At 37.0% G+C, this 25,709-nt stretch overlaps 2 protein-coding genes across 2 annotated transcripts; both read right to left on the bottom strand.

Moving 5' to 3' along the window:
• Window positions 1-224: 224 nt before the first annotated feature.
• Window positions 225-20,336, bottom strand: creb3l2 (cAMP responsive element binding protein 3-like 2). Its single transcript, XM_082166645.1, has 12 exons — window positions 19,895-20,336; window positions 10,190-10,418; window positions 8,712-8,902; window positions 8,541-8,625; window positions 6,356-6,537; window positions 6,128-6,274; window positions 5,974-6,032; window positions 5,094-5,162; window positions 4,817-4,916; window positions 4,577-4,700; window positions 2,100-2,334; window positions 225-1,480 (listed from the first exon to the last, which is right to left on the bottom strand). The coding sequence occupies exons 1-12, from the start codon at window positions 19,988-19,990 to the stop codon at window positions 1,411-1,413; spliced, it is 1,587 nt and encodes a 528-aa protein (XP_082022771.1). The 5' UTR covers window positions 19,991-20,336; the 3' UTR covers window positions 225-1,410.
• A 591-nt stretch (window positions 20,337-20,927) lies between these two features.
• Window positions 20,928-24,251, bottom strand: ssbp1 (single-stranded DNA binding protein 1). The gene is made up of 7 exons (XM_082166655.1): window positions 24,126-24,251; window positions 23,637-23,711; window positions 23,498-23,555; window positions 22,505-22,645; window positions 21,659-21,746; window positions 21,485-21,573; window positions 20,928-21,383 (listed from the first exon to the last, which is right to left on the bottom strand). Exons 2-7 carry the CDS (start codon window positions 23,658-23,660, stop codon window positions 21,343-21,345), a joined length of 441 nt encoding a protein of 146 aa, XP_082022781.1. The 5' UTR covers window positions 23,661-23,711; window positions 24,126-24,251; the 3' UTR covers window positions 20,928-21,342.
• Between the last annotated feature and the right edge of the window lie 1,458 nt (window positions 24,252-25,709).

The raw sequence follows: 25,709 nt of genomic DNA, 5'->3' as shown, positions 1-25,709 counted from the left end.
CATAAAACCCTCAAGGATAGGAAAATTGTAATGCAGAGCCAGTCTCAATGAAAATAATTAATAGTCAGGCATCAGAGTAGTCATATGATGACATAAAAACATCTCTCTCTAGACATACTTAATTCCACTCAACGTCCAAGTGAGACACACAAATAAATCTGGCTAATGTAATATTTTAATTTAGACATGAATAAAAGCAGCAAAATGACGGCTCAGACACATGATTTATAATGCTTTTACTAAGGAAAATATTTATTTGCTGTGCAGAAAACAGGACAAAAACAAGGCAGAGTGATTTCAGGAAGATCATTTTGTATTGTGATGCAAAGAATGTGTAACATAATTAAGACTGCAGTCATAAATCACTCATTACACCAAATACAGAGGAAACACACCAAGCATGGACGAATGCATCACATCAGGACAAAAGCGTCTCCTTCAAAATGCTCTCGTTTACAGGATAAAAGGATCGCAGGCATGCTAAAAAGAATAAATAAGAGATCGATTCTACGGGGACACAGTGCAAGGGAGTCCATCACATGCCCGGATGCAGATCGCTCAGGACTCAGGTTGTCAAAACCATTCATATCTGGGCAAGAGAACGCTAGAATTGTCAGCGAGCATCCTTTTACTCCCAGAAGAGCGCAGACGTGGGTTTGGATGGTGGCCAGCCAGAGACAAAAAGGGCCATCTGTCCTTTTAAAGACCTTAAACCAAATAAAAGAGGGCAACGTCATACGAGGGACTATGGGCTGGAGAGCGTCTGTCCTTTTCATGTCATGTCCATATTGTCCCTCTTTTATTGCCCTCAATGACAAACATCTCCACTGATATCAATCACATTAATTCATATCTCTCCCAACATACTTCCTCCGTATTACAATAGAGGATACTGCAAATATTTACATATTCAGACGTTTTTAAATGCTTTGGAAAATTGCCATCTTCATACTGTAAACACAGCCTATTATTTGTATTCCATTTTTTAAATACAGTCCGATTATAGTTATTTTTTTATGAATCTTTGGATGCCTGAAGAGAACGTAGTTTTGATATTTGACATGCTACATCGTGTGAATTCAATATATTACTACACATATTCTCAGTAGCATGGGGCAAATAGGCAAAAACAAAAAGGAAAAATATTAAAACAAAAATTCAAAGCATATATTAAAAAAAAGAATGAAAATATTGAAAAAACAGTGTACTTGAAGTATCAAAATTTTATATACTGCTGTAATGGAATAAAAATACATTTTTGGGTTTTTCGTATTTATATATATAAAAAAAAAAAAGGAATTCTAAGTAAAACAATACTTTAAGTATATAGTATATCTATAAATACAGAGCCTATCGGCCCGCCGCTGCAGGGGAGAGGAAGAGGAGACGTGGAGGAGGACCAGCCGGATCTCACGATGTCTCGTTGACGGTCCTCTCCAACTGTATGACTTTAGCGGTCTCGTTTGACCACTTATCGGACCTGCCGAAATAAAACAGATTGCTTTACATCCACACCAAAGATACACAAAGACGGTGCACTCGTATCACTATGAATGGCAGAAAGTGCAACACGCAATAGTTCACAACACTCGGGTTCCGGAGGGGAAAAACTCCATTCATTTTCTCCATAGGGAAATTGATTTTGAACAATAACTTGTAAACCATCAAAGACAGAACTACTGTGAGCTACGAGGTTGTTAATCGATGGTGTTTTCTTCTGTGAAAAACTACATTACCCATGATGCTGTACAGAAAATTACACCAATCAGAGAGTCGAAAAAAGCAACACAAGCCAAAATAACTCATAGCTCCGCCCACTCGCATGAAGCGCTGCGAATGATGTGATCAAGTCGATCTCCCTACGTTCTCAAAATACTTAAATGTTCGTATAAATGAATATTTTGCATTAAACTTCAAATATATTGTTTTTATATGTATATAATCAACATTTGTAAATGAGTAGTCAAATTCTCCATTGTTTTGCAATGCATCATGGGATTGTAGTTCTTTCTATCACTAAATCCGTTAAGTGCAGTCTTGCACCTTTGCACCGATTTGTACTTTTTTTGTTGCTTAAAATCTGTAATTTTATGATTTACCTGTGAGAATGCAGGTCTATAAGAATCGCCTTTTGCGCGTGCGTTTCATTGGTGTTGAGTAAAAGTGGGCGGGGCTCCGTTTCACGCAGCTCCGTCTGTTCCTGTTTGTGCTGCTGTTCTAATCGCGAAGCCGCCATGACATCAGCTTGTTCAGGATATTCCCCGCCCAACCCGACAAAATGGGGGTCGTCCAAACCCCCGTGCTCCTGAATGCTCAGCAGGTTCCGGGACTTCACTGTGGAAAGAACGAACATCTTTAAGGTTCTTATCACAAATAAAGATGCAATTGAGCTGTTAATACCAGATGCAAATGCTAAAGTCAAGGCTGCCAAATTTTAAGTTTAGCTTGGAGTGAGAATTATAGATTGGGGGATGAAATGAAACCTTAACCTTAACAAAACAATAAGTGATTGTGTAAAAACATTTGCTAATTAAACAGAATTGTATTAAGCTTACTTTAGTGACATGTTACAAGGTTTACATGGTAAAATGACTTTACTGTTGGCTACTGTTTTTTTATAGCTTGACACAAATTTCACGATTTCAATTGAATTCTTGTGATTTGATTCCGATCTTGATTCAATGTCGATTCTTTTGGATAAATATAAGGTATACGGTAGATACTTGTTCATTTTTCTCAAGAAAAAAAAAGTCATCTAATTCTGTAAACATAAGGAGTCTTCAGCTGGTATTTTTAAAGCGAAAAATAACAACTTAAATTATTTGTTTTATCATAATAACAACTTTATAATATTTTAACGATATAAGTAAACATATATGTGCACATATTTAGCAAAAGAGCACATTTTTCTAGCCAACTAACATGCATGGTCATTTAATGGCTTTCCTGAGGAAGCCTAAATGTAGTTATGTGACATTATTCTCCAGCTGTTTTATTGACCTCTTTCCACGGTTGAAAAACACTGATTGATCGATATTATGTATGAGGCATATACATTTCAGTAAGTTGTACTGTATCTTTTAACATACCTATTGTTCATTGGTGTTATTACTATTAACTAGTAAATAGTATAAGAGATGATTGGTTCACGTGCCGCTTGAACTGAGGCGCTACAGCGATCTGTCACGTCACATTTACAAACACCAAAACGGTCTTGTTTGAATTTGTTTCATATCAAAAGTAACCAGCTCTGTCGAGTCTGTCGGTGTCAGTGTCCTCTTTGCTTCACGAGTTTTCTCTGCGTGAGAAAATGGATGTGTGGCGTGAGAGTTGGCAGTCCTACTAAAGTGTCTGGGCTGAGCATTTGTGATTGGATCACCTGACATGGATATTAATGTCAAGGCTTGAAATCAAGAGAGCATCTCTTTTATTAGTTCTAGTCTTAAGTCAGTGGCGTTTTGTTCGAGCGATGCATTAACTGAATAACATGCGTGGGAGAAACGTGATGGAGGGAGATCGGAGATCAGCGATGATGAACTGATCGCTCTGCTTTTAAAAGCATGATAATTACTGCCCCACTCAACCACTGATAATGACTCTCAGAAGCTCAAGAGTGGGGCTCAGCCGACTACAGCCTCTTAATATGGATCCAAATACAGCCATTCCTCTATTCATTAGTCAGCGAGGACAGAGAATAATGAGCAAATTACAGGAGGGATTGCAATAGACACAAGCGGCGCTTGTTAAATCGAAATTTTAGACACCAAATAAACAGCCTCGGACAACTGATATGCGTAAAAGATTTGCATATCATTATGCATTTAAAAAAGTTGAAATTTTCAAACGTAAGGCACATCTTTAAAGATCATTATTGATTTTATTGATATTAAATAACAATTGAATATAGTTAAATAATTTATTATGTGTGTGTGTGTGTGTGTGTATATATATATATTTTTTTTTTTTTCATGTTCATTTATTTTTTGTACATGTAAAATAAGTACATCTCAAATAATAAAATAAATTATTTAAATTATTAAATAAAAAAATAAATGACTTTAGGCAACAAATAAACATCCTCAACAGATGATTAATGATTTTAATTGATATTAAATGATTTAAAATATTTTATTAATTTATTATATTTATATATAGACACATATACTGTATGTGTATATATATATATATATATATATATATACACTGTATGTATGTATGTATGCATGAATGTATGTTATACATATGCATTTTTTTGTAAGTAGGCTACATGTGTAATAAATCTTTTTCAAATAACAGAATAATAAAATAAATAATTTAAATGATTATATTATTTGAAAATTTAAATTAAATTACTTAAAAGCTGACTTACTTATAGCCAACTATTTCATGACCATGACTTCTTTTGCAAGTACACGTATAATAAGTATTTTTCCTCAAATACCTCAAATCGCAAAACTACGTTTTAAATAAAAACTAATTTATTTCAATAATAAAAAAATAAAAAAATGATTTCAAACTAAATTCAATATTTCACGTCCATGTTTCGTGTGCTCTAGCACAATCGTAGCATGCGCACCTGTCGCAGTGTATGACTCCTGTATGGAGATCTCTCTGGTCAGGCCAGTTTTGGTGATAGAGGAGCAGGGGCTCAGGCCTTGGTAGAAACTCCCCAAGAACACGGAGAAACACAGAACCACCACCTGCACAAGAACGTTACAAGCTTTATCTAAATAGCAATGCTCCTGTTTGTGTTTGCATTTGTCTTCCTCCCCCTCACTCTCCCACACACACACACACACACAAAGGAAGCTCTCACCATGAGGCATGTGGAGGTCTGGGTGCCCGTCACCCGGCAGGACCGCGGGACCTTTCCTGCCACCACCGCCTGCAGTGAGTGCAGCTGCTGCATCAGAGACCTGAGACACACACATTTACATAATCAATACTAATCAGTCTGCGTATGATGTATAATTAATCACTGAAAAATCAACCAGCAAAGGATACAAAGTGCGAAAATAAAAGACTAGTAAATGATGTAATGATCACCTTAAGGTGTAGTAGTGTATATAAATGGAAAGGTGTGAGGGTCTTACTTGTTGGTGCACTCAAGTGTTTCAACTTTCCTGCGTAGCTCATTGTTCTCGCTGGAGCATGTCTCCACCCTGTGGACGGAGAGGGTATTGCAATGTCACATGAGTTGCATCAAATTCCTGTTCAAGGAAAGTCTGTAGGCCGTATTTGCAACGCCTCCGGACAGCTATTTCAGGCATCCAAGACCAAGTGCTATCTACTTAAATAGGGGAATCCTGAAATCTCAAAAACTGCTAGCCGAACTCACAATTAAAAAACATATTTCATACCAGCATTTCTTATAGCGTTAAAAAGCTTTCTTTTTAGCCTGGAGCAGCCAATGTGCATCGGCAACTCCTAAGAGTGCGTCTCAAAACACTGACTGTTTATACAGTATATCAACCGAAGCTTCTAAAGCCAGCTGCAGTGATGCGAAGACTTTACCAATCAGCGATTGGCTCTTTTATGTAGAAGGCGGGACTTGTTCCGCAATATTGCCCGTTGCACTTTCTCCAGTTCATAGTAATATGAGTGCACCATCTTTTTATATCTTAAGTCCTTGGTTTCATGTAGCAACTCAAATATTTCACTTGTAAATCCCTGAAACGTGAAACTGGATTTGCAACCCATTTGACTTTTATTTAATGAGAAGGAAAAAAAAAGCACTGGATTCAGAAGTGGAGCAAGATATACTTTATACAAATGAATAGAAATTGGAATAATGTGCACAGATGAATCATTCACAATAATATGAACATTCATTATGCATTTAAAAAGTAAACAGAGTCCGTTTTGATTTCACGTTGACTTTAACAGTCAGTGACTCTTGATCAACTTGATCTTTAAACTTCATACTTCATAAATGCTACAATTATAATGTGATCGTGATCAAATCAGACTTACTTCTTTTCTAAAGCATCCATGTACTCTTTCTTTTTCCTGCGGCTCTCTTGTGCTGATATCTGTCAAAGGGAAATTCATGAGTGTTAGTGTCTCGGACATTAAATTTAGTACTCGTATGCATCGTCTTTACACACGGCTGAAGTCTGACACCAACCTTGTTCTTGATCTTTCTGCGAATCTTCTTCAGCGCTTTCTCCTCGGCCTTGGACAGCGGCAGCTTTGTGGGCACCGGGTATCCTTCAGCAATGAGCGTGCGTTTCTCCTCCTCAGTGAGCAGGAGAGGACCTGAGCCCTGCAGTTTCTGTCAGAAGAGGCCAGAGGAGGTCACTTGACCATCTTCTTTAATAAAATCTAACAATTAACAAGATTTGGTGGTACTCACATGGGGTGCCGTCAGCAGAGGAGAGTTGGAGAGGGAAGAAGGGGCTCGTGGCGCCACCTTGAGGACAGCGGGTGTCTGTGTGGGGCTGGCGGGGGCACAGGGGTGTACAGGGCTCTGACTTCCCTCAGAGTCGCTGCCGTGAGAGCTGGGAGGAGTGGGCGGCATGTGCAGAGACTCCAGGCCTGGAGAAAAGCATTACAGATCGATTCTGATTGGTCAATCATAGCATTCTGTGGGCAAATATTTGTAATATACGAATTTTCTGCATAGCTGTGCAACATTCATGTCTCCTGTATCACTCTGAAATCTTGTTTCACATGTGTAATACATCTTTTTGTATTCAAATAATAAGATAAACTATTTAAATTATTATGTGATTAAATGATCATTTAAATTAAAATATTTAAATGATTAAAATTAAATTATTTTAAAATTGATTTTATTTAGAAAATTTTTTAATATTTGTTTTTCCTGTAAGTACACACATAATAACTCGTTCTCAATTAACTAAAATTAATTAAAATTAAAATATTTAAATTAAATTATTTAAAACTAAAATCAATATTTCATATCCATTTATTTGTTTTTTCTGTAAGTACACATGAGTTTTAGATTTAAAATAACTAACATACATTTTTTAAATTAAATTATTATTAAATGATTGCTAAAATAATTTAAATTTAAATGAGTACATTTAAATTATTTTAAACTAAAATCAATATTAAATGTTTATTGTTTTGGTAAGTACATGTCATTTTTTTTCTTCTCAAATAAGTATATAATTTCAATTAAAATTAATGCATTTTATTTAAAACTAAAATCAAAAACTTATTTTGGAAGTGCAGAAGTGTGTGGTAATGTACAAACAAGCAGGCTTGTTTATGATAATGACCATGTACACTCTAAAAAATGTGAGACCTGTCCAAATCCAAATTTTCTAGAGACTGGTCATATCTACATTTTTCAATATGTTATATGTTATTCACTTTGAAATGTTTCAATTGGCCTAATTCAATTTCCGTGAATTAAATTTGATAAATTGTGGCAACAGTCTGATAATATGGGCTCAATCAGAAATAATATGTTGAGCCAATTGAAAAATTCAGTGTTGTTGGTCCAATTAAATAATTTCTCACTGTCCCAAAAGAAAAGAAAAAAAGTGTGTGAAAAACATTAATACATTAAGAATAATACAGAACACATACAACAGGGTTGTCATTTTATCACATCACTTTATTAACAAATCAATTCCAACATGATATTTGGTGAAAATACCTTATTCTAAATAAGGAAAAACACTGAATACATTCAAGAAGTCTTCAGAAGTAACAGGATGTCTTGAAGTGGTGAAGGAAACTTTCAAAAGCAGCACTGCATAAGTTAAACACCTGCAAATAGAAATAAAAACTAACATTAATGACAAAGTTCACCCGCATCACATCTGGCAAGTGACAGAACAGAAGTTACGCAATTTATATAATGAGGATGAGACAGTCAGTCGATGTAGATTTAGCTTAATCTTTTATTTCGTGGTGTGTAAATATATCCAGCTTAAAGCTACTGACACGAGCAATTAATGAAAAATTAACAGATGAATATGAAAATCACAAGTGTGTGATTTTAAAAGGTAAAAAGCCTTGAAAGAGGCTTTTGCAATCTTTTGCAATCTAACGGCACTGTGTTCAGTGGTCACATGGCACACACATCACACAAATTACATCTCAGAAGTCGATCAAACAGTATTTTAGACATACCATCAGATAATTATGTGGCAACCAGGAAACCAATGAATGCATGAACTCGCTGTCACTGCTAAATGCCTTTTAAACTTCCTACAGGGTGCTAAAGCAAAACTTTGGAGAATAATTTCAGTGCTCAATACTCACCATAACGTCTTGAAACTTGTGACGACGAATATCTGTATTCTCTCGGGAACGTTTGTTTCGGGTCTTCAGCCCCCGGCTGGTCCTGCTCCGCTCGCGAATCAATCCGCATTTGAATTATCGCATGCACATACAGGTTTTTTGGATGTAGGACTTGTATTGAGCCAATATGTAATTGTCAGTTTCCACAATTTTTCGAAATTAAATGTTTTTTTTTACAGTGTACATTATATCTCGTATTAATAATGGACTTGATACTATTAACAGTGATCTTTATTTTCAGTGCAATAACAGTGTTTTACCTTTGGATGAGAGGTTTAAGAACTGATCGACCTCGTGTGGCTCCAGCTTGATCTGAGGGTTGAAACTCTCACTGCCCTCTTTCACCTGCAACAACACACAGAAATCAGCACTTCAGTCAATTCAAGCACTGGCTATATGGGTGTTGTCTTGCTCATATTGAGGGGCTTAACCTGTGCGGCCTGAGGGAGGGTCCGAGACAGGGTGGGGTCGCTGGTGTCAGTCACAGGCTCGGACGCGGGACCCTCGGGGGTCAGGGTGAGGGTCAGGGTGGGCAGCAGGACGGGTGGGTCACACAGGAGGGGTTCCATCTTCAGCCCTTTATCTTCCTGCTCCATCGGCCACTCGTCATTGTCTGAATCACCTAATAAAACAGGAGTTCAATTACAGATGCATTTACATGTGAAACTATTTGCATTTAAAGGGCACCTATTGTGCTTTTTATTTGATTTGACCTTTTCTTTAGTGTGCTGTTCAGCTGTTTGTCCATGTAAATTTGCTGATTGTTTACAAAGCACAAAGTCCACTCCGAAGAGAGTTCATCTCTCAAACAGAAATGCCTAAAGACTTCATCATGCGGTTACATCAGCACATATATAAATGTGTGGTTTCATACAAAGCACATTTATAAATTTTTATCCATGCATATTTGTGACCCCGGACCACAAAACCAGTCACAAGTCGCACGGGTTTATTTGTGGCAATAGCCAACAATACATTGTATGGGTCAAAATTATAGATTTTTCTTTTATGCCAAAAATCATGAGGATATTAAGTAAAGATCATGTTCCATGAAGATATTTTGTACATTTCCTACCGTAAATATATAAAACATTTATTTTTGTGAGTGAATGCAGCACAATCGCGAACATAAATGGACAACTTTAAAGGAGATTTTTCTCAATATTTAGATTCTTTTGCACCCTAAGATTCCAGATTTTCAAATAATTGTATCTCAGGCCAAATATTGTCCTATCCTAACAAACCATACATCAATGGAAAGCTTATTTATTCAGCTTTCGGATTATGTATAAATCCCATTTCAAACAAATTGACCCATGTGACTGGTTTTGTCATCCAGGGTCACATTTATACACTGATTTTATTATTATTATTTTATTTTATTTTATTACTTATTACATGTGTGCTTAACCTAAATGGACATGAAAACCTAAACCTAAAATAAATGGACATGAAATAGGGATTAAAACATATTAATTTAAACTTTTTAAAAAAAAATAAAAAAAATAATTGAAATATTTTTAAACAATTTATTTTAAACAATCGTTTACTAAATCACATAATTTTATCATTTCAATTTAAATAAAGTAAAAAAAAAAAAAAATTTGGAACTTGTAAATTAGCATAATATGGGCACTTTAAGACTAAATTAAAGGACAAGTTCGGTATTTTACACTTAAAGCCCCACCTACAGAATGGCTACATATGGGCACTGGAACAATCCTATGCAGCCATTCTGTAGGTGGGGGGGAGAAGCGAAAGAAACCTAAAATTCTCGGGACAGCAGCATGTGTCCAAATTTTAATCTTAACCATTCGATTTCATCAGAAACGATCTGTAAACAGGGCTTTAAGTGTAAAATACCGAACTTGTCCTTTAAACTAGTTTCACATTTCTGGCCAAAGCTTACCAGCATCACTGCCAGGTTCCCCGGGCAGATGGGAAAGGGGCGACTGTGGGCGCGAGTCTCCACACAGCGAGTAACTGTGTTCAGCTTGAATGTGTGGCGGCACTGGAGATGCAGGGGTCAGTTCCTCCTCTGTGTCCATGGCATCTCCACGCCCGGACAGGAACGGGTCGCTTAACAGCTGTCCCAGCAAAGCTTCTTGGGACAGATCATCTAGGAGCTCGGTGAAGTGCTGCACAAGAAGAACAATAATTGGAGTGCTCATTAAACCACAGCTTGTTAAACAGACCTTAATTGCAAATCATAAAACATCAGCAGGTCTCTTTGAAGATCAGATCCCATAGCCTGGAGGAACAGACAGTGGCGTTCTGAAACGAGGAGGCAAAGTCCTCACAGTTTCTTTTATTTTTTATAAATCAAATGTAAATGAATGTCCCAGTTACACTTAACGTTGCCACATTTTCGTGGTTAAATAAACATTACATTGAAAAAAAGAAAAGAAAAAAGAAAACAAATTCAATTCTATTTTGTAATCTCATTAAGTTAGTGTATTTCTACATTTATTCCAAGATAACTAAAGACATTAACAATTTAAAGGATATATTTTATTTGTGAACTAATTTTACCGAGCTGATTGCTCACTTATTTTATTTTTGTAATTTCAAGCAGAATGCTCGTTCCTAGGAGGTTTGATTCGGGTCCAAAAAAGACATTATCTCCTTGGCATTCCTATCGGTGCATTCCAGTCCTTGTTACCACACCTCAACAAGGTACCCTACTCCTCAAACAGGTTTGGACAGGCTGAAACCCTTCCAGACATCCATTTTATCACATAAAAATCACTTAAAACGCAGGTTTCCTCCATATTCTAACACCAGCAGAACCTCTCAGACTTTCTCCTCAGGGGCAGTTCACGTGAATTCAACACGTTCAGCATTTCTGACTCGCTGTGGATTACCACAACAAACAAAAAAACATATTTAATGCACTTACAATGAAACACTGGGATAAGCACAACACTTTAAAAGTTGTAAAAGCGTGATAGAATTGCTTACAAATGGTGTCTGTGCAAAGCACAGCAATTCTATAGCAATAGAATTGGAAGCAGCTCCATCACAACAGACTGGTCTCCATCTGCACAGATGAGTCAGAGTCCAGGCAGCTCATCCACAGGGAGAGGGGTCAATGCAGCTCTGAGATGCACACACTCAAACAACTGCTGTCTCCTCTATGTGCATCTGTTCATGTGAACAACCAGCAGGATCCATAGTACAGTCACGCACGGTGCAATATGCAGGTCTTTGGGTTCAGCCAACAAAGGCAGATTATAAGATCAAACAATGCTGCTTTGACAAGCACAAACTGATACAGCAGGATATGATGCTTGGTGCTGTTGACTGACAGGAATATAGCACACAACAGACCAACACCATGTTAAAATTGCATACTATATAGTAGGTACATACATTTGGCTTGAAACTTGCTTAGTGACCTTTAAAAAAGTATGATCTATATAGTATGAGTGAAATTTGAACGTACTACATCCACCATGGTGTCATTGTCACGTGACCTAGAGTTGCGTCGCTTCACCACCATTCACAAATCCTCTCCCATGGCCTCATGGGATAGTAAAGTACCCATCAAAAGTAGTAGGTCATCCGGGTACTTTTCACCTACTGTTTTGCAAATACTATGTATACTACGCCGTGCTGTTTTTCGCTTACTTGTATTAGCGAATTATTCCGTGTTTGGCAGTATCTGGTAGAACCTTAAATGGACACTGAGAGTGTACTTGTCAAGGCCACCATGCAGATAGATCAGTTTGGCTAACATTAATGATAAACAGAACGGCCTGTCAACATTATGTCATTTGAGGGGTCATGTTCATAGTGGGAGAAAACAAAACTGAGGATCTATTCCAGAAAAAAAAGCAAAGAGCTGCTTTGCAAACCTTGATGTCTACATATGTATCTTTCTTCTAACCCTAACTGAAAAAGGCGGCCATTAGTGATTATTTGGGATGTTCTTCATAGTAATGGGCAGTAACTTTGCACATCTAGAATAAGTTCCCCCACACAAAGTGTATATGCATGACTCTAATAAGCATACAAATATATGGCACACACAAATATTTTGAAAACCCCATTGAAAAACATGTTCCAACATTTTGAAAAACACTTCTGAGAGATTTCGATCCCTCCATTGACAGCTACGCAACTCGCACTTTGACGCTTCAAAAAGTTGATAAAGAGATCGTAAAACTGATCCTTATGAATTGAGTGGTTTAGTCGAAATTTTCCGAAGAGCCTCGATCGATGATGAATGGATTTAATTTAGTCTTTTATTCCGAAGATGAAGAATTTAGAGTTTAAAAGAATTACAATAAGACATTTTTAGCGGTCATAACTTCTGTAGAAAAATGGCGCAGACACTGGACAAAGATCAAACTTTCTATGTGTCGACCGCCTGCGTTCGCGCACACTATCAAATAAACACAGTTGCCTAAAAATGCTGTCTTTTGGAAAAGAGCCTCCAGGAAACACGTTAGAGAAGTGAGTTAAACAGAGGCAAACTGAGCAAACTAGGAAGGAAAGCGGTGCAGTTGGGGATCAAAATGGAGAGAAGCCAGCGTATGGGATCAATTACAGACTGACTCAGATCCAGAGGTTAGCCAAGTCAAAGACAGACAAACAAAGAGAGCAAAGAAAACAGCTAAATGAATACACAAAGCAACATGAAGAAGTAAAGAGAGAACAAGAGAAAGCATGGCAGTCAGGATTGACAAAGCCATTCTGGAATGCCATGTCCTACATTTTCCACTTTTGTTACTCCGCAGCAGCTCTGTCTGGACAGCCGACCTCGGTGAGAAAACGTCTGGACGTGCATGAGAAATGCATGCAGGTGTTCCAACAGAGCCTGCCACCCACCCCAAACACTTTTAAGTAGGCTATGTGTTCATATAAGCAGTTCTCTAAAAATGTCTCTTGTGAACTTGCTTGAACTCCATATTTGGCAAAGAACTGCTTTTCTGGAATGTCTTCCTCGACCAAAAACATCTATACGGCAAGCACCATGTAGAACGAAGCATTGAACGGCATTGAGCAGCAGTTCAGATCAGGTCAGGAGTGGGTGAAGTTATCAAGAGGTGACGTATCATAGTTGTCGTCTTATATGTGCATTTGCAGCAGTCATTTTTACTTCACTGCAAAATTGATGAATTCTCACATGGTGGGGTTATGACTGTACAGAGTCACCATATTATTATGCCATTCCTGCATCAGTCATGGGCGATATGCAATTACATCTGACACTCTTGAGTGTGTGATAAGATGATTATGATGATTGCTGAAAATTGCTGGGTGTCGACTGCTCTCTAAGAGGAATATAAGAGACCGCTCACTTGGAGGAGGACGGATGGACGTGAGGTTTCCTAAGGTTCAAGGATAGAAATAATCACTTCTAAGTGCCTGTTTGGGATCAGTTCCTTCACCAGATGGCAATGGAATAGAAGTGCACTGCATTCGGCACGGTCTATACTTCATTTAAATACCATTATCTCGGAAATAAATATGATTGTCCACTTTCATTAGGCCTGTCGCAATTATTAATTAATCATCTAAATCGCAATTATTTGAGATAACCACAATAATTGTGCTGTTTAAATTTCAATCACGTCTCACATTTTGTGCACAATACACAGCTGTTTGAGTAAGACTTGTGAATGCCTGCATCCAGTTGGGTGGATTCTGGGAGTGAAGGCTTCTTTGTCCGTAGTTTGGATGGGTGTAAAGTACATGTGGTTTCAGTTGGGGGCAGGGTTTCTGAGTTTTTGCCCAGCTGGAAAGTCGAATAGTTGTTGAAGCTGCTCCTCCAGTGATGACAGAGACGTTGGGGGTGGCGACAGTGGTCTGTAATTTTTTTCTCCTTAAGGGGGTCGTGAATATGTGCGCAGGAAGAGGAAGTTTACAAGCCAAATCTGGACGCAGATGACGCAACTCTGAGCAGCAAAACAGATGTGTGGAAAGCTGAACCTGCAGGAGACAAAGATCAGCGCTCGCGAGGCTGGACCTTGTCCATTACACACAGTTGGACTTGACTCACTGATATTAGCCACTAAAAATTGATTTACTTTGGACTGAAGCGCTTCAGACTTATCACAGGCTTGAGGAAATCCAGCTTGTTTGTCCTCTTAAACAAAACACTCCATTAAAACTGGTGGCCTTGTTTGACTGGATAGCAAGGGTCTTTTTGACCCAAATTCTGAGTTAACCTGTCTAACTGGACATCTGTTTAGAGTTGAATGACTGCTGCTGTGAGTCAAAACAGCTCAACTCCCAATAAACTACATCCCTAAGTAGGGCAAAGTTGAATGATAAAGTTACTTTGAGTAGAAACTGGTGTTCCTGTCTTAATCAGATCATAATTAATTAACGTGATAGAGTGAAATTCAAATGCCATGAATTATTGTGAGAGGAAAAGAGCAAAGAGCGTAAGGACAATAATCTAAAAAAGAAATAAAATATAATACGAAAGGTTTACGTGCGTGCACATAAAGCTGATTATTCTTGATCGTTTTATGAACAGATTTAATTTAGGCTATTATTCACATATAAACATTGATCAGTGTACATAAACAGAAGCTCAACCGTACTTGCTTGATGCATGAGAACAAATTTCATTGGTTCTTGCGGAAGCTCAAACGTGCTGCGTAATACACGAGAACGAACCTCACTGGTTCTTTCATGACATGAGGGTGAGTAAATAATGACAGAATTTAAATTTTTGGGTGAACTAACCCTTTAAAGCAATGTATTATATAAAGTGCTATATAAATAAATGTGGCTTTTGTGGGAAAAGTTGTGTATCTTATTCTAAAGTTCACATTGCAAATCTTGTTTGTGCCAAAGACAAATCCCACCAGAAGTCCATCACTTTTTCCATGATTCACTCCACCCTCTCTGAGTGTGTTTTGAATTCGCTTGGCTCTTGTTCAAGCTGCTTGTGCGCAACTGTTGGGTCCGAGCGTGAAATGTGTGCCATCGCAGCTGCGGCTTCAGTTTATATCAGGGAAGAAGAGGCCTCGATAGCGACTGTGCTGTAAATTCAAAACAAGACCGAACACATCCTGCATATTCAAGGACGTCCCATCCTCCCTTCCCCCACCAGAGAGTGATGCGCTGAAACTGCAGTGGTGTCGGCGCCTTCTGGAACTCCAGGGGTCCAGGAAACGGCTCCTCTGTAATCAACATCTGGTCAATAGTGACCGTAAAGTGCACTGGATGTAAACAAGCAGTGACGGCGGAAAACAAAAATCCAATCTGGATTGATTGGAAAGACTTGATCACCCACTATTTGCTCTTTCAGAGGAGGAACAGTAAAACTGAATGGAGTGAAAGACTCCCTCTATGTTCAATACACAAGTAGCAATGACGTAAATGAGAGACGCATACCACCGTACCATGGTATATATTACTTTTTTTAACATGAATATTTTAGGTTTGAAATATATACATATAATATCAAGTGAGCAAATACAGACTGAAACGTTTTAGATTCATTTAATGCGAGTCAGTTTTTTATGTACTCATGTCAGACTTTTAAATTATTTGGATTGATTTGATCACATTAAAAATAATAAGAGATTGAAAAATTAAATGGTCAAGTACCTTTTATTTGTAACATTTTATTCTCTTGATTATATAAAATAGGCTTTACTACAAGGATGGTTATTTTGTTATTTTGATGGTTAAAATTAAATGTATTAAAATCTCTTATAAGATATAAACATAATATGATTATAAATGATAAAATAAGTGTATGGGGGGGGGGGGGGGGCACTGCCTACAATGCCAAACTTGCAGCTCACTTACAAAATCAGTGGCTTCGTTCTCAAAAAATAGAGGTTCTCATGCAACATTATACTCCCAAAGCTAATAACCTTTCACGCATCCCAACACCTCCATTACAACTTCCCCACCACCAAAAATACATTGTTTGAATCAAAAAGAAAGATCGGCCTCCGAGGGGCACTTAGACAAGACCTAGTGAAACCACAAGATCATGATGAAGAAAATGAATGAGTAATGAATATGTGTGCGCTCAGAGAAGGTTCAGGCTCGAGTTGCAGCTTATACAAACCATCCATTCAGAGCAAAAGAGCAAGAATGTGCATCGCAGAATGATGCAGCTTGCAAGAAAGACGGGCGCCGGGCCTCACAGAAACCCTGCGCTCTCTGAGAACAGTCCCAGCCTGTGTCCACCCGTCCCACAGAGAGCAGAGAGACAGAGGGTTTCTCACTACAGACCGCCTGCCAGCAGACTCGTCCCCCTCCCGTCCCGCAAGACCGCTCCACTAAAGCTTGAGTCATCAGTAGCAAGCCGCTGTAAAGAATACCACGTGACTCCTGAGTGACAAATGTTATCAAAATGTCAGAGAGCTCAGGGCTACAAGATCAGTCTGCCCTGACACGCTATCCACTGTGCACACACATATTAAACACCAGGATGCTGTCAATAAACTGCCATGCCCTAAATAATCAGTCTATTTATGTGTATAAAAATTACACATTCAAATCTCACTGACACAATGTAGTTATGCAATTACTAAAGTGTCTTGAATGCATTATATACAAGCCAAATATATACAATTTAAAAAGGCAAATGCTTAAGAGTCTATGATTGGATCATTATTGCAGTGATTATTATGTTTCTAGCATGTTATATTTTGGGAAACAGTTCTTCTAACCCTAACTGATGGATAGTTTAGCTTTGCGTTTCTTAAACAACCGTGTAGGAAGACACATCATGGCCATATTCCAGGATGACAATGTCAAGATTAATCAGGCTCAAATTGTGAACGAATGGTTGGGAGGGAGCTTGAAGAATCATTTTCACACATGAATTGGCCAGACCTTAAATTCATTGAAAGTCTTTGGGGATGTGCTGGAGCACTGTTGACTCTTGCATTGTCAATACAAGATCTTGAACTAAAATGGATGTACCTCTTGATGGAAATAACTGTTGTGATGTTAGACACAAGTTGTCGACCACTGAAGCCTCTCAGTCTGTTCCAGTCACACGAGATCTTAAAAACACAATATCAGCAGCACAAACCAGATGTGAGGCCAGACTCTTGTACTGGAGTTTACAATCAGACACCGCCTCTACGGTCGAGACAGACAACTTATTTTCTTAAGATATCTTCGTCAGTCCAGTGTTTGCACACTGATTGTGTGTGATCAAAGAGAGGGAATGTTGGCCTGTGTGTGTGTGTGTTTCAGAGTATGAGTCATTTTATATCGTCATGTTATCCATGCAGAAAATTCAATGAAAACTAGTTATGTTAACATTAATGCAATACATCTATTAAAGGTACTTAATTTCATTCATAACAAAAGAAAGATAAGTCTGGTATCAATGCAAAAACAGCTTCATGTAATGAAACACAAAAAAAAACTGCTAAAATTAATCAAATTGATTCTAATAGGATGAGCTGGTATAACCAGTCCAACAAAATCACTAACAGTTGACACATTTCTATTGTATAACATAATTACCCAGTCCTATAGTTAGTTAACTGGTATTATGCTGTGAACAGATATGAATCATCTTGCCTTAATGCAGATACTTATGGAAAATAAGAGTTTTCCAAAATTATATTATTGATAGGCTATTAATAAAAAAATTAAATAAAAACAGTGTAGAGGAAATAGATCAGGCTGACTGAAAATTCTTTCTGAAAGTTCTACTGAACTGATAGTATTATCAGCTGATCATAACATTAAATGAGACAAATGATATGCAAATAACCAAGAACTGGGTGATAACGATTGTCTTTAGTACTAATAAACAGGTTAGTGCACATGCTCTTGCTAAAGCATGCCTTTCCTCATATTTGCCATTAACCAAAGAATGGCTTTCGAGTGGCTCAGGAAGTACATCTGGTTGCCACAAGGCCCCAGTCTGCAGGAGATAATGTGCTTCCCAGGCTAATCGTGTCAGTGTGATTATCAGCACTAAGAAATGCTGATCATGATGCCTGAACTGCTCCCCTCAGCATCTCCTTAACCCCTGTCTTAAGGGAGGAATGAGCCTTGGGTTATTATTACTATTTTTAATCACCTGAGATATGACGACTGAGTCTTTGCTTAAAGCAAGAAGGTACAAACACACATCCTCCATACAAGTTCTTCCCGTTTTACAAAGACGACATGATCGCAACTATCAGTCACAGAAGACAATAATTGGGCCTATTAAGTCATAAAAAGGGCATGTTTGCATTCCTCAAATATTATATAGTCAGAAGATTGGCTTGGCTTCAGATATGCATAAATTCAAATCTGAAAGTCACCCGGCACACCATAGCAATGCAGCTGACTCATAATGCAGAAGGACACGGCGCAGATGCAACATGCATAATGTTAACAGATGTATGCAACAGACCGAGTCCACAAAGTAAGCTTCAGGGGAGCCTAAAGCTCCAACTGAGAACAGTTTGCGTTGTTGTGTGGAATTCCATGTCAACAAACCCTGGGGAGCAAGAGTGAAAGTGAGGGGAACTGGCACATAGAGACCAATGAGGTGGGGGAGCATGTATGTGTTTGGGGGGGGGGTCTTAAACAAAGACCTCGTTCTGTTCTAAAGGTGAAGGAGAATGTAAACCATTCCTCAACCTTCACAAAGCATATACAGTTCTCATGGAAGTGTATGTTACCGCCCTGATCCTGTCAGTTTCTGAATCCCAGACACACCAAACTGTTGTACCTCCAACACCTGCTTTGATGCTGTCTGGAAAAGAGTTACATGTCTCATCTGGTAATGGGATCTCTGCTTAGAAACTGCTTGTAACTTACCACATTTGTGCAATTAACGTCCTTCGAAGTGTTGTTCATATCATAAATTTGAGTAGTAGACATGAAATAGGCTACTTTCATAAAGTTGACATGTCCCACGGTGTGACTTGCTTGCATTTTAAACAGCATTTTTTTTTTTAAATGTGTGAGTTCATAATGGTTAAAAGACTACATGGAATATGTATACATGTATAAATACATTTATACAAATAAAAAAAAGTTTATTAAATTACACCATCAGGACTATTTAAAAAATCAGTTCAGATAAAAAGGATTTAAAAATAATTAAAAAAATATATAAGACCAAAAATGCACTTTCCCTTATGCATTCAGATATATTTTACACTAAAAACTTAATGTTGAATAAAAAAGTACATGCACCAACTACCAAATTCCCTTTGCAACTACCCACTGTGAACCCCCTAATTAGTCAGCAGTCTACCCATCAAAGTAGAGGCCACTTTGAGCAGAAGTTGGAACACAAACCTATTATTACATAACCTGCAACAAAACTTCAAAGATTCGAGGCCTATATTCTGAGTTTATCCATATGGGTTAAAACCATTACTTTGTGTAGCACTGCATTGTGATACAGTCAACTCCACCATCTGAACTTTATCCCTTGGAGCCAAGTGGAACCCATGGCACATTAGTAATCGTATAGATCTCCTTTAAAGTTTCTCAGTGAACGATCAAGTCAAATAAACACAATTTTTATGACTAAATGTTGTAAATGATAAGGTTTAGAGCCATTTAAATGTGTTCTGGATGATCTGACACTAGTTGCAACACATCAAAACATGCGAAGTGAAAGATGGCAATCATGCAACGGAACCATGAGAAGATCCCCACTTACAGTGCTGTATAAAATGTCGTTTTCCCCGGGTTCGGACAATTCGCTGAGATTTTTGTCCCATTGTAAAAACGGTTCCCCGATATCCATAATTTCCATGCCTCGATACTAAACCGTCACTGAGGCGCAGTCGCTTCAACGGCTCCACAAACGACTATTTGTCAGCGTTAGCGATAGTGTATCCGTCAAATGGCTCGTCCGACCGTGATTCAAAGTGAATGTTTTACTGTCAACGGAAAGTTGATTATAAGTTTGTCGCCACTGTTCACGGAACTTTCCTCTCAGCTTCCTTGAGAAATGTCGCCCCTTCGAGTAGGAATTTGGGGCGGGGAGATGGGAATGGCAAAATTTGTTTACAAAAGACTGTTTGTGGACTATACTTCTTTCAGGGAATGTTTCAGATGTTTCCAAATAAATAATAAAATATGGATTTTAAAGGGGTTTGTATTTTGTTACGCTGTTTGAAAAAACTACGCATAAATTTGCCTTAAAATACTCAACTTTCCTATCTGAGGTCCCGCCCTTGGAATCCATGCGTCAACCAATGAGATGAGCTGTTAGGTTTAAAGCTCACCTCATGAAAATCACGGAAGACGAACAAACCGTCTGACCAATAGGAGAGCGCTACTCTATGATTGACGTGAAATTGCTCCTATTAAGGATGACCCCGCATTATCTCTTTGACAAACCGTGTAAAGCCAAGAGTACCAAACTGTGTGCACCGCCTCAACTCCTATTGCTGTCAATGGATTCGTACTGCGGGTAAATATTTTGAAATGTGAACTTACTCTTATTTTAAAGCGCACTAAAAAAGAAATCACAATATCCTTGAGGCAAAGAAAAAATTGAACCAAACGACTGCATTAAGTCAATGGGTAAAATTAGACCAAACAAATGGATATGACTGAAAAACAAAAGTAAGAAATGAAACTAATATTCTCTCGGTTTCATACAGTTAACTTTTGAAAAGTTTCTGAAACCAGAAGGTATTTTACATGTGCTGTACGTGGAGGACGAGAGTATTCACAACAAATCCTTGAAAAACTAGTACTACATTTATTCATGAACATTAGCACGACAGTAACGATACAGTATAACAAATTGGAAGTGATTTTGTTAAACATAATTTCAGATATTACGCTTTTTAGCATATGGTATGTTTCAGAAGTCAAAAAGGAAAATTGAGCAATTTTATTTATTTTACAAAGAGTCTAATCCAGTTCATGTGACTGGAACGTGTGTTTGTGTGTTTACATGTCAAAGTACATCCTGCTACCGCCCTCTGTCGGGAATAAGACAGCATGACAATCATAACAACAACATTACTTCATTTGCCCATGTATGACTGTTAAGGGCAGGCACAAAGATAATCAAAAAAGTTGATGTAAGAGCAGAATAACGCTATACAAAATATCTTCTTTTGGTTCCTAAAGTCTGGGAAGGCGTCTTCACTACTGTTCTCGCAGATTCTCACTTAAAAACACAATATTATCTGTAAAAAAAAAAAAAAAAGACAAATGATGCTTGGTTAATTTTTGAATCATTAAAGCAAAACACAAAAAAAGAGACTGTGGTAAAGCACCAAAGACTGACCTGCGATAATAGTTGTTGCCTGTCGCCTGACGTTGTTTTTATCCACGTACTCTCCATAATCGAGCTTTCCTTCCACAAGAATTCGAGACCTGAAAATAAGTTTGACCACAGGTTAATAGCAGTATGTTTTATTTTTATATTCATAAATGCCTCAAAAACAAAGAGGAAACACACCCTTTCTTTACATACTGATATGCCACGTCTCTCAGGCCTGGTTTGAATACTGAAACTCTGTGCCATGTTGTTTTCTGGGTGACATCTCCTGCAAAAAATAAATAAAATAAAATTAGACCTTTCTTATTAGTTTATTAAAGTCACCATGAAATCAAAATGGACAATTCTTATTTTATTATGGAATCTTTTAGTATTTATTATAAATGATTTATCAGTGCACATCATTATAAAAAAAAAATAATAATCATATTCCCATGTAATCTTTAGTCAAAATAACTTCCCCTCCCTCTTCCTGCGTCATCTTTTCTCTGATGACGTGTTTAGCGGCGTGAGGGCGGGGCCACCTGTCACTCACATGACATCAGCCATTAGCAAACCACATCCATCCAATCATTCCCTATAAACAAACTAAAGCCCCGCCCTACATTTGTTCTTGTTCCAGAAGCCGTTTCTCTCTTATATACATCACAATAGGGAAGAAAAGACATTGCCAACTTCTGTTTCATGCTGACTTTGTGATCATTGACTGGTGAGTGAGGAAAACATCTACATTTTGCTTAAACAGACCACATATTTGCACCATGAAGACAATTTTCTCACATAAAGCATATCTGAAAACTAGAGTTAATTTGTTATCAATATTAAAACATTATCTCTTCATCTAACAAAAAAAAAACTATTATATCTTATAATAGATTAAACATTTTCATTTGTCTCATACAGTTATATACAGAATACAAACTGCAGTAAATGTAAATCTGGTCCGCTCCATAGACAAAAAAATAAAATAAATAAAGAATCAACAGAAATAAAAACGAGTACACAGATTCATATTTAAACTATCACCTGTATGTGTGGGTTCTCCCTCCCCGGACCGCCACATCTCGTTGGTTGCCATGGAGAAGATGGTGACGGGGTTTCTGCCCTCCACCTGTCTCATGACGGGGTCTTGCCCCACCCGTCCAAGAAGCTGCACTTTGTTAATAGCTGGTAAAAGACAAAGCAAAGACTAAAGACATTTACTTTCAGCAAAGAGAACCAAAATACCCAAATCAGTGTCATGTCTCATGTAATCGCTCAGTGTTTCAAACACGGGAAATACGTCAATAAAACAGCTTGAGAATAATGTAATGTTAAATTTACCTCAGAAAAGCCATTCAATGACCATAAACTCACTAGGCAGTAAGAAAAATTAACTCTAGAGAGGAGCTTTTTGCTAAATATACTATGCACTATATTACATATTGATTATATATTTGACTTGTGTTTGAATAAATCTGTCAATTTTATGACAGCCACAATTACATGTTTATATTTGTGCGTAACTGGTGTGTTCATATACAAATCAATTAATTTGAATCTTCAATATTATTGTAATGTAGTACCAACTGACTGTGAAGTGAAGTTCTTTTGAAGTGGATCAAAAGAGTTCATAAAAGTTGTCCAAAGACAAGAACGTGTATTGTTAAAAATTCATGTATAAATTTGATAAAAGTATTTGACAAAATAAATTTGATGAACTTCAAATGTTCACTACTGTGTGTGCGCATGCATGCATGTGTGTGTGTGTGTGTATATATATATATATATAGAGAGAGAGAGAGAGAGAGAGAGAGAGAGAGAGAGAGAGAGAATGAATAGTGAAATTTGTGTCAATATCCAGACATAGTATTTTTATATATACCAGTTATATTTATTATAGTTAGTTATCTTTTTATTATTTATTTATGCACTGTTTTTCTCTGAACTTTTCCTCAGACCCATTTGTACACCTTTGCAGCCCCCAATTTGAAAACCCCTGCTGTAGTAGACTGTATACAATGATTGACACATACTCACATCTCTCCAAGATCAGACTTGTATCTGTGGCCCTGTGTCGGACAAACTGTTTAAGTATCTGTCAGGAAAGAGTAAAAATAGTCAGCCTATAGTAATCCTTATTAGCAAACATGAACCCATCTACATCTTGTTTCATTACCTGTGCGGAGGCATTTCTCAACATCTTCTCTACTTGGTGGATGGTGCTGTGATGTTTGCTAATAGGTCATACACCCTGTGAAAGAAAAATGGCGTCATCAGAGTAATAAAGGAATAGTGTACGTGAAATAAACTACGTAAAAGTAATGTTGAAAATAGATAATTTGCCTTATTCGCATTCCACCTATAAAGATAGCAAGGTCATGATGTAACTTAGTTCAAGGTAAAACATTCTTTACAATATCCTCTATAATATTATTTTTTTCATTATTAATTTTATACTTTCATTATTTAAGATTTGTTCTGTATCCTACTTTCAGCAAATCCAATCAAGAAACACATGTTAATCTCCCGCCATTCACTTACACCAACTAGTCACGATTAGAAGACACATGTAATGGTGATTGTACGCTTTATGCCTACGATGTATAATCTATATCGTCTTCGCTGTTTATAAGAAAGACAAGTGCAAAGATAAACTTCGACTTACAAGTTCAAAAGATCTTGATAATGCTTCAATAACCCCACGCTGTTTCCGGTGCGTCTTGGAAAACATTCCCCAGTACAATAACCGAAAAACACCCGTTCCCGTTCCGTCCTCTCATCATATTCATCTCTTATCTATTATATTTTTATGTTCCTTCAACTGCGATTTGTTTTATTAAATTAATTTAAACACCCAAGGAATTTGTCCCAAATAATTATTTTCCTCAAAAGTTATTGTATAGTTTTAGGTGGAGTTTTAGGACACCATTAGGTCACTTGATGGAGTTTTTCGGTTCCTTGCCACTGTTGCCTTTGGCTTGCTCAGTTGGGGATATTTTGGGGATATTTAATTTAATTTTATCAATCAATAAATTCCTCTTGAAATAAACTTTGTTGAATTATTTAAATTTAATACTGTGAAGCTGCTTTGATACAATCTGTATTGTGAAAAGCGCTATACAAATAAACTTGACTTGACTTGACTTGACTATAGTTGCTGTTTTATTGTAATTGTTTTAACTGATGGGGTAGTGACCATCAAGTTGGCAACAACAATGTATATTTGCATTAGAACAGTAATATCAGGTGCATAACAAAATAAATACATTATATTATAATATATATATATGGCAAAACGTTTTATTTTTCATACATTTTAGGGGCTTTTGTATAAGAGAGAAACTCGTGAAATACACAAAATGGTAAATATCCCTTAATATTATAATTGTGTCATTGCAGTCTAACTGAAATTGTCAAATTTTGCTAACATTTTATTAATTGTTTATCTGAAGAAGAAAAAAAAATGTTTAATTGTTTTTATCATACATAAAGTGCTAGCAATGAAATTAATCAGCCATTTATTTTCCCCCAAAATATATAAAATAATCCATTTAAATACAATACATAATTTTAAACATGATGGAAATGTGTTGTAGTGAAAATGTTTAATTTAAAAATGACATTCATGTGATGCATTTATATACACTGTTTCAGTTTATTTATTTAAGTCTACAGGGCTAAAAGTGCTCATAGTTGCAGAAACACACATCTTCATTCAAAAATTTGGGTTTATAAAAATGAGACAGAGAAACAAATGTTTATTTAAAATATTTGTTATTTTTAATTTGAGGCCTTGGGGTACATAGAGTTCCTGAAGATTAGTACAGTCTTATAGAGAGTGCATCCAAACAACAACAAAATAAATAAACAAGTGCATTCATACCAGAGGCTTTACTTACAGTAAATGTATGAAGAAGATTCACATTTAGGTGATAATACTGTGAACAGTCTCGTATATTATAGTGGTCTGCCAAACCTGAATTTGTTCATTAAAAAGTGCCATTAGACATCCATCTTTTTATATTTATATATAATAAATAGTTCCATATATTAAATTATCTGTGATGTTCATGTACTATGTGTTGACTTCCCATTAAATCTTTGATATTTTACACATATTACAGTGATTATAATCCTGAGTGTAGACAAAGGCGATATGCTAAACAGAGTGGAATCCTGCAGTCTCTGTTCAACACACAGTAAGACACAATACACGACTTGAATTCAATCTCAAAGTGCAGCATATTCA

The sequence above is a fragment of the Leuciscus leuciscus genome (genome assembly GCF_965113295.1).
Source record: "Leuciscus leuciscus genome assembly, chromosome: 4".
NCBI classification, from domain to species: domain Eukaryota; kingdom Metazoa; phylum Chordata; class Actinopteri; order Cypriniformes; family Leuciscidae; genus Leuciscus; species Leuciscus leuciscus.
This window is presented reverse-complemented; position numbering and strand designations above follow the sequence as displayed.